The 8,959-nt window shown below is 68.7% G+C and overlaps 4 protein-coding genes across 4 annotated transcripts in view; 3 read left to right on the top strand and 1 right to left on the bottom strand.

Moving 5' to 3' along the window:
- The window catches only part of ATPVF (vacuolar H+-ATPase V1 sector, subunit F), a gene marked incomplete at its 5' end in the record, with an annotated part of 1,940 nt that extends 1,167 nt beyond the window's left edge, over positions 1-773 (top strand). Inside the window, 2 exons of the mRNA XM_005786776.1 lie at positions 397-441; positions 645-773. Coding sequence (XP_005786833.1) covers positions 397-441; positions 645-678 — 79 coding nt within the window. The remainder of the gene's footprint in view (positions 1-396; positions 442-644) is intronic.
- Positions 774-3,049: 2,276 nt separating this feature from the next.
- On the top strand, positions 3,050-3,532 carry EMIHUDRAFT_57073 (hypothetical protein; the record flags this gene model as incomplete). The annotated part of the gene is made up of 1 exon (XM_005786577.1): positions 3,050-3,532. A coding segment is annotated over one exon (483 nt), but the record flags the coding sequence as incomplete, so codon positions are not given.
- Positions 3,533-3,858: 326 nt separating this feature from the next.
- On the top strand, positions 3,859-4,315 carry EMIHUDRAFT_352207 (hypothetical protein; the record flags this gene model as incomplete). Its single annotated transcript, XM_005786576.1, has 1 exon — positions 3,859-4,315. Exon 1 carries the CDS (start codon positions 3,902-3,904, stop codon positions 4,313-4,315), a length of 414 nt encoding a protein of 137 aa, XP_005786633.1. The 5' UTR covers positions 3,859-3,901.
- Positions 4,316-5,449: 1,134 nt separating this feature from the next.
- EMIHUDRAFT_98619 (hypothetical protein) overlaps positions 5,450-8,959 on the bottom strand; it is a gene marked incomplete at both ends in the record, with an annotated part of 6,833 nt that continues 3,323 nt past the window's right edge. The window contains 4 exons of the mRNA XM_005786575.1: positions 5,450-7,091; positions 7,719-8,068; positions 8,109-8,322; positions 8,664-8,724. Coding sequence (XP_005786632.1) covers positions 5,450-7,091; positions 7,719-8,068; positions 8,109-8,322; positions 8,664-8,724 — 2,267 coding nt within the window. The remainder of the gene's footprint in view (positions 7,092-7,718; positions 8,069-8,108; positions 8,323-8,663; positions 8,725-8,959) is intronic.

The following is an 8,959-nucleotide window of genomic DNA, read 5'->3' as shown; positions in this document are numbered from 1 at the left end:
GCACACGCCCCGCCCTCCTGGAGATCCCCAACAAGGAGAGATTGGGAAGCGCCCCCCTCCCGCCACTTCCCCCCCCCCCTCTCGACAGAGAAAAAAACACACCCCTCCTGCCACTTTCCCCCCCCCCCCCCCTCCCCTCTTCCCCCCTCTTCCCCCCTCTCACCCTCCCGCCGTGCTGCGTCTCTCTCTCTCACCCTCACTGTCGTCCCATGCGAAGCTGCTTGTGTCCCGCCAACCTGCCTGGTGCACCCGACCACCACCCCTACGAACCGTCGCATCTCCACCATATCTCCCCAGATGTCCCCAGATCTCCCCAGATCTCTCTCCATAGGAGCACCCCTACGACCCGTCGCATGTCCGAGACATGTCCGAGACATGTCCGAGACATGTCCATAGGAGCACCCCTACGACCCGTCGCAAGACGCCATCCACAGGCGCGAGGTGTCGCCGAGATGTCGCCGAGATGTCGCCGAGATGTCGCCGAGATGTCGCCGAGATGTGCCGAGATGTCGCCGAGATGTGCCGAGATGTGCCGAGATGTCGCCGAGATGTCGCCGAGACCTCAAGCAAGAGAGATGCCATTCCCCCCCTCCCACCCCCCCCCCCACCACACATCCCTCCTCTCCCCTCGCGCCTCTCCGCAGGCGCACCAAGCTGCTGCTCGGCATCCGCGACTAGCCTCCCCTCGCCCTTGCCTCCCCTCGCCCTTGCCGCCGCGCCCTCACCCCGCCGGGCTGGTGAGGCGGGGGGGGGGGGGGGGGGGGGGGGAGGGGAGAGCGGAGACGAGCGGAGAGCAGGGTGGAGCGACGCCGTGTGTCGGCGAGGGCGGGCGGAGGGCGGCCGATGGCGCCGCTCTGCCGCGCCGCATCGCGGGTGCCAGCAACCCCGCCGCCGAGGCGCGGCTCTCGAGCCCTCCGCGCCTCCTCCCCGTTTCCGTGGTTAATAGTTGCACGGCCGCGATCGTTTCGCCTTTCGGCTCGCGTACAGTACTGTGGACTCTTGCGCTCGTTTTCTAAATAAAATGAGGACGGGTGCCCCTCCCACCAAAGAGCCGGAACCCAGGCAAATTGTGAGTGCAATGATGCACGGCGTTAGTTCGGCCGGAGGACGCGAGCTTAGCAGCGGCGCAGGATCCCCGAGCTGCTCTGACGCGGCCGTGCTAGCGGCTGAGCGAGGCGAGGAGGAGGCGGTGCTGGAATGGCTCGACGGCGGCGGGCGGGCCGACGCAACGTGCGAGAGAGGCGGCATGAGCGGCATCACGCTGCTGATGATCGCCGCCAGCAACGGCCACGAGCGGGTGGTCGAGTTGCTGCTGCGGCACGGCGCGGAGATCAACCTGCAGAGCAGCAAAGGCTTCACCGCGCTGATACTCGCCGCCTTCTTCAACCACCCCGCCGTCGTGCGGCGCTTGCTTCGGGCGGGCGCAGACACGGCGGCGCGTGCTGAGAACGGGAAGACAGCGCTGCAGCTGGCCAAGGAGAAGGGCCACGCCGAGTGCGTCGAGGCCTTCCGGCAGCACGTCAAGGAGTCGGTCGTGGCGGGACGGCCCACGGCGACGGCAGCCGGCGGCGAAGGTGCAGGTGGCGCTTCGTCCGGCGGCGCTTCCTCGGCTGGATCGAGAGTCGCGAAGACGCTATCTCCAGCGGTGGCGGCGGAGCAGGCGTCGAGCGGTGTTGCGGCAGTCTCCGATGCGGTCGCGGCAGCGGCGGAGCGAGGCGAGGAGGAGGCGGTGCTGGCGTGGCTCGACAGTGGCGGGCGGGCCGACGCGACGTACGAGCAAGGCGGCGTGAGCGGCCTCACGCTGCTGATGACCGCCGCCCGCCACGGCCACGAGCGGGTGGTCGAGCTGCTGCTGCGGCACGGCGCGGAGATCAACCTGCAGAGCAGCAAAGGCTGGACCGCGCTGATACTCGCCGCCGACCACGGCGACGAGCGGGTGGTCGAGTTGCTGCTGCGGCACGGCGCTGGGGTCAACCTGCAGAGCAGCAAAGGCTTCACCGCGCTGATGCACGCCGCCAGCAACGGCCACGAGCGGGTGGTCGAGCTGCTGCTGCGGCGCGGCGCGGAGGTCAACCTGCAGAGCAGCACAGGCTGGACCGCGCTGATGGATGCCGTCCTCTTCAACCGCCCCGCCGTCGTGCGGCGCTTGCTGCGGGCGGGCGCAGACGCGGCGCGCACTGTTGACGGCATGACGGCGCTGCAGAGGGCCAAGGAGATGGGCAGCACCGAGTGCGTGTGCGCCCTCGAGGAGCACTCGTCGGCCGCAGCAGAGGCGGAGGGGGAGGCGGCGGTCGCAGAATCAGCCGAACAGGCCGCGGCGGCCGCAGGCGAGGTGGCAGCGGCAGCGGAGGCGGTGGAGGCGCGCGATGCTGCCGAGGCGGCGCTGCGCGAGGCGGTTGAGGCGTGCGGCCGAGGCGACGCTGATCTCGAGGCGCTCAGGGGGGCGATCAACGCGAACACCGAAGGCGCCGACGGCTCGGAGGCGCTGCGGGCGGCGCGGCGGCTGCGCGACGAGCTGGCGGAGCGAAAGACCCGCGAGGCCAGGGCGCTGAAGCGGCAGCGGCAGAAGGAGGAGAAAGCTGCGGCGAGGCAGGCGGAGGCGGCAGCGCGGGCGGTGGAGCAGGCAGCGGAGCAGGCGGCGGCAGCGCGGGCCGCAGAGGAGGCGCGAGTGGCGGAGGAAGCGGATCGGGTGGTAGCAGAGGCTGCGGCGGCGCGGGCGGCGGAGGAGGCGGCAGCGGCATCGCGCGCAAGGGAGGAGGCGGCAAGGGAGCGGGAGGAGGCGAGGGAGAGGGCGGCAGCGGAGGCAGCAGCGGAGGTGGAGGCGATGGCGGAGGCGGCGGCTGTGGAGGCGGCAGTGGCGGCCGTGGCGGCGGCGGAGGCTCAAGAGGCGGCAGCAGTGGAGGCGGCAGCGGAGGCGGCGGCAGCGGCGGCAGCGGAGGCGGCGGCAGCGGCGGCAGCGGAGGCGGCGGCAGCGGCGGCAGCGGAGGCGGCGTCGAGTGTCGCCGCCCTCGCCGCCGCCGCCGCGCCGCCCGCCGCCGTCCCTCTCGACGAGCTCATCGCGGCGACCGACGGCTTTGCCGAGGCACGCAAGGTGGGCGAGGGAGGCTTCGGGCGCGTCTACCGCTGCGACGCGCTGCCGTCGCTCCTGCGCGTCGCCTGCGGGTTCGCCGTCAAGACGGCCCTGGTCGGTGTCGGCGCCCAAGGCCTCGCCGAGCTGCAGAGCGAGGTGCGCACGCTCAGCGCGGCATGCCACCGGTCCCTCCTCCCCCTCCTCGGCGTCTGCTTGGCGCCGGCGAGAGCGTGCCTCGTCTACCCCCTCTGCCGCGGCGGCAGCCTCGAGGACCGCCTCTACCGCGCTCCAGCCGCGCTGCAGCGGCTCCGCATGCTCGGCTTCGAGACGCCGCTTCCGCCGCTCTCCGCCGCCGCACGGCTCCGCGTGCTGCGCGACGCAGCGAGCGCGCTGCACTACCTGCACACGCTCTCGCCCATGATCCTGCACCGCGACGTCTCGGCGGGCAACATCCTGCTCGACGAGCGCGGCAACGGCTACCTCGCCGACGTGGGCCTCGCGCGCGCGGCAGAGGCGACGGCCGGCGGCAACCAGCGGGTGTCGCACCTGTCGACGCAGCGCCTCTTCGGCAAGCTAGGGTACATGGACCCGATCATATCGCAGAGCGGGCAGGCTTCGCAGCTGACCGACGGCTACGCGCTCGGCATCACGCTGCTCGTCTCCCTGACCGGCCGCGGCGCCGTCGGCCTCCTCGACGAGTGCGACGATGCGCTGGAGGAGCCCGACACGGCGGAGAGCATCGCGGCGGCCGACGCGGGCTGGTCGGCGGCGCAGGCCGAGGAGCTGGTGCGGCTCGTGGTCGGGCTGGCTCTCGTGAAGAAGAAGAAGCGGATGCCGCTCGCGGAGGCGCTGCCGCGGCTGGAGGCGCTCGTCGAAGCGGCGGGAGAGGTGGAGGAGACGGCTGGGGCCGAGGAGCGCCAGTGTGACCTCTGCTACGACGCGCCGCGCTCGGTCCGTTTCGCGTGCGGCCACGCGCTGTACTGCGAGGCGTGTGCGCCGCGCGTGCTGGAGCGCGACAGCAACTGCCCGGCCTGCCGCCAGCCGGCGCTGCCCATCGCCGCAACTGGGCGGCTGGTGGCAGCGCAGACGACGTTTGTTCAACAGCCGCCTTCGCGCACCGTGCCCCAGGCTCAGCCTGCAGGCGCCACGGCGGCGGTCGGTAGGCGAGGGGGGCGAGGGGGGCGAGGGGGGCGTGGACGTGGCGGGCGGGGCGGGCGGGGCGCAGGGCGCGGCGGCTCTGCTTAGTGCTCTTACACTTCATGACACACTCGCAGCTCGGCGACCCGCACGCTCAGCGCAGGGGGCGAGCTTTAGAACTTAGAAGCCAGTTTTTGTTTGCGCGAGCCGAGAAACGATCGCGCACATGCACATGCACATGTACCGTACTGAAATGACTGACTGGCATGTCTGACTGCGACGTGCGCCTGTGCGACGCTGCGAGCTCCGCTCTGCTCGCGCGCGGGCGGAAACAATCGCGGCGGTACAAACAGCACAGTTGATTCACGAACGTGCGGCGCCCATCCAAGGGAAACTGCAGCGTGTGGTGGACTTTGACTCTGGCGCGCCGGCCTCGACGTCCTCCCACCGGAGCTGGCCGCCGCTGCACGCCCGCCGGCGCCATGCGGACGGCCTCCGCATGCGGCGAGGGCTGCGCCGACGGCAGCGAGCAGCTCGAGGTGTCCAAAGGGACGCGCGCCCTCAGCTGCGAGACGACGGCCCACTCGACGCGGAAAGCGCACCACTGCGCGCGCCGCAGCAGCTCGACGCAGCCGAGGAGGAGCACGACGTGCTGCTGCAGGATGCGCTGGTCGGGCGAGATGTAGACCGCCCAGCCCGCGCGCGCACTTGTGTTTGCGAGCGCGCCGACCTGGAACCAGCGGCGCGGGAAGAAGCGGCACCGCCGTCGCCTCCGCCTCGTCGCTCCTCAGATACAGTCGTAGGACGGGGTCGCGAGCAATTTCGTTCCTCCCAATCTCTTCGTATCCCTCCCTTCCTCCTCCCTTTGTCCACATCTCCTGTACCGCCCCTCCGATCTCCTCCTCCATCGCGACGTTGTCGAGTACCGCTTGCGGCGCGCGCCTCGCCTCCACTCTCCGCCACCCACTAGGTCGTCTATCTCTTGCCCATGTCCGAGGGAGCGTGTCCGGTTCGTCCGGGGAGGGGGTCCTGGTCCCCACACCCTGCATGCTGCAATCGCGCGGGCCCGGGGCTATTGGAAAGATCGAGATCTAAGCAGTCTAAACAGTTTAAATTGTCAGACGATTATGACCGTTAAACCGGCCCGGGAAGCACAATTCATTCGTGTACTATAGTTTGTAGGCCGCCTGCCGTCCGTATCAGCGGTCAAGCGATCAAAAAGCGAGCGCCTACCGCGTACCGCTACCCAAGCGCTCCAGCGATCCGCAGCAGCTGGACCACAGCCCAGTGCTTCTGGGCCTTCGCTGCCTGCAGCGGGGTGCCCCCGCCCTCACTGACGCGATCCACCTGCGCGCCGGCGACCACGAGCCGGCGCGCGACATCCACCCTGCCGTAGAGCGATGCGTAGAAGAGCGGCGTCAAACCGCGCGCGCGCTCTTCCACGTCGGCGCCCTCGCGCAGCAAGAAGCGAACGACCAGCTCGTGCCCGAGGCTGGCCGCGATGCAGAGTGGAGCCAGGCCGCCTTCGACCTCCTGTGCCCGCCGCAGCGCCGGCAGCGCGGCCTCGTGGTCGCCGAGCGCGAGCAGCGCCGCCCCCTCAGAGTACTGCGGCTTCACCTTCGGAAAGGCCTCGATGGCCGAGAGCGCGACGCGGAAGCTCGCGAGCGCCTCGAGGAGCATGGCGCGCGTCGACTCCTCCTCCTCGTCGTCCGCCTGCTGGCTTGGCGAGCGTCGCAGCGGGAGGATGGACTCACGCAGCATGGCTCGCTCGAGCAACGCCGTCCCACGCTCCACGTGGCCCGTTGCCTCTTTCGTGGTGACCCGCCCGTAGTCGTCCGCGAGGGAGAGAGGCACTATGTGAGGCAGCCCCGCGGCGCGCCTCGCCTCCAAGTAGTCGTTGAGATAGTCGAACGACCTGAGGGCGCCCTGTGCGGCTGCTTCCTTAGACGCTCGGCAGAAGCGGTTGTTCGGCGTGCGCCAGTCGTACTGACGAATCCACTGCGACACCGCAACCTTGGTGCCGCGCTGGACGACGCTTCCCTCGTGGTGCGTGAGAAGCTCAGGCAGCGACACGTTCGCGTCCATGAGATTGGCGAAGAGAACCGCGCGCCCCAAGCGAGCCTCCACCGTGTAGTTGATGTCCTTGAAGGTGGTGCCGCCGCCCTCCTCGGGCTCGAGCGTGTACATGACGAGCGTGGCTGTGCGCATCCCCTCGGGCGTGTCGATCCGGCCCACCTGGTCGTGGTGCGCCGTGAACTCCATCCCAACCTCATACCGCTGGACGTGCATCTTCTCGAGGTTCGGCATCGGCGTCATGGTCAGCCCGGAGATCCGCCGCTTCACCTGCTGCACAACCGGGAGCTGCTCCAGAACGTCGACGTGGTGGTCGCACGAGAGCGATTTGGGCTGACACTTCTCGGGCTGGCCCGGATTCATCGTGGTCTGCCAGTGGTCGGAGCACTCTGCGTTGAACGCCTCCGCCTCTGCCGGAGAGACAAAGTTCTCAAGCACCAGCACCCACGGATCCCTCGAGACAACATGCGGCGCGAACTGTGGGTAGTTCTGAACGATGCGCTCAAACATGCGGCCGATGCCTCCCACCTCCACGGCCGCCGTTTGGTTCGGCCGCGAGCACGTGCAGGCGCTGCACGAGGCAGCGCACTCGGTGAGCATGAACCCCGCATTCTCCTCGCACTCGCCCTCGCTTGCCCAGGCACGGCACTGATCTCCACCCGCTCTGTCTTCGCAGTTGTCGGCGACATACGTGCGCGGATCACCATCGGTGAGGAGGGCGCTCGCAAGCGAAAGCAGCACGAAGCCCATGAGTGGTCCCCCTGTGACTGCTGTGAACGCCTCTGCCAGGGGCCCCTCCACTCGCCTGCACCTGCTCGAACCCTGAGCACTGTGCGGCGTTGCACGCTCGAGGTCGTGCATGATGTAGTAATCATTGTCTTGAGTAATGCGCTTCTCTCGACCGAGAGCGCTAGCCTCTACCCCTTCGGTCCGTCGAATCTCGGCGCGGCAGATGCGACGCCGAGACTGACGAAACCTCCCTGTGGTGGGCTGCTGAGCCTCCCCCACACACGAGAACACCACTGGGACACCCATGACACACTAGAACAGGTATGCCACGAGGCGGGGTGAGACTAGACGTCTCGGACGAGACTCGTCACTCGACGGAAACCTAAATCGTGAACATCGGGTTGCTGCGCGGCGGGTCAACCCCATTATGCGCAGTCATCCAGATGTCAACTGCACCTCAGACAGTCGCCGGCGTGGGCGGGAGGGGCGACTGTATCTGAAGGCGCGGTAGCGGTAGACGGGCAAGCCACAGCTGGCAAGATGCCGATCGCCATTGACCTTGCTCGAGCCGCGGCGAGCCCTGAAAGTGGAGCGTGTCAGGATCGATTGCTCGGCTGTGAACTGACCTCGCTGTGAATGTGACCGCCGTCACAGACACTATTGTCCATGAATGGTAGACTGAGAGTAGAGTAGAATCGGGTCGAGCGACCGGCCCAGTCGACCGTCCCCTCCCCTCAGCACGGCGGTGTGGAGGACGACAGACAAGCGCTGCATCTGCAGCCCGTGCCAGTTCTTGGTGGTCCATGTGACCTCATCGAGGTGCTGAGCGTGCGAAAGTTTGTTACTCAGCTGGTCCGCCGCCTGCCGAAGAATTTTGCGGACGCCGTCCCCGAAGCCGCCGAACGTCTCGAAGTCGAGCAAACGCAGGTCGCAATTCTTCTCCCGCGCGAACCGGTAGTCGCCCTTCTTGTAGGGGGCCGTCACAGGTGCCCCCGCCTCCGCCTCCCCCTCACTCTCCCCCTCCTCCTCTTCCGCCGCCGCCGCCTCCGCCTCTGCATCCTCCAGGCATCTCTCCGGCGAGGGCGTCGGCCAGCTGCACGGCGCCGTCCTCCGCAGACACGCCGCAGCAGCGCTGCCAGTGGTCGTCGAGCGCGGAGGCCTGCGCCTCGTGCTGAAGGAGGCAGGCGCGGAGGGCGGTGGCGTTCACCTCGGGATCGTCGTCGCCGTCCGGCCCGGGCTCGAGGAAGGCGTCGAAGTCGTCGTCCGAGCAGTTGGCCACGTAGAAGAGGACGTGGCCGTGGCAGAGGCGCCGCCTCGACGGGTCCGAGCACGAGGAGCAGCAGCATGCGAGAGAGCGGCCCGCGAGCTCCCGCCGGATGCGTGCCGCGAACGCAGGGCTAGCCCGTAGCAGCTCAGCAAAATATGGTAGAATTCTTGAACGGTTAAATAAAATAAAATTCCTCCTTGGAAGCTGGATGTGCCTTGTGCGTTAGCCGTTACCGACTCGGCGACTGCAATCCAAGTGCTCCAAGTGCACTCTACATTCATTTGGTATCGCAACGTTATTTGTGCCCGACGGAACACGTGTTGCGTCTCATCGAGGTCCCCTCATGGCTTCCTTACTCTACCATCCGGCCACGCGCGCGTTGTGCACCCCTTCGCGTCACGGTGCGGGCAGGCGGAACTTGCCTCGCGGCGGCGCCTCGGGGCGGTACCTGCGACACGCGGCCCAGGCTCATGACTGGCGCGTGTCATCGCCCCCCCCCCCACCCCCCCGCTTCCCCCCCGTCACGCCCGCACCGCCAACCGCGTCCGCCAAGCATGTGTGCCATCTCGGCTGAGGAGGCGGGTTGGCCGCGTGTGTGCAAAGGCGGAGGGGCGGAGGGGTGGAGGGGTAGGGAGGGAAGCCTCGGAAGCAGGCGTCCGGGGGGTCCCGGAGGGGGGGAGGGG

The sequence above is a fragment of the Emiliania huxleyi genome (assembly GCF_000372725.1).
Source record: "Emiliania huxleyi CCMP1516 chromosome Unknown EMIHUscaffold_15, whole genome shotgun sequence".
In the NCBI taxonomy this organism is placed as follows: domain Eukaryota; phylum Haptophyta; order Isochrysidales; family Noelaerhabdaceae; genus Emiliania; species Emiliania huxleyi.
This window is presented reverse-complemented; position numbering and strand designations above follow the sequence as displayed.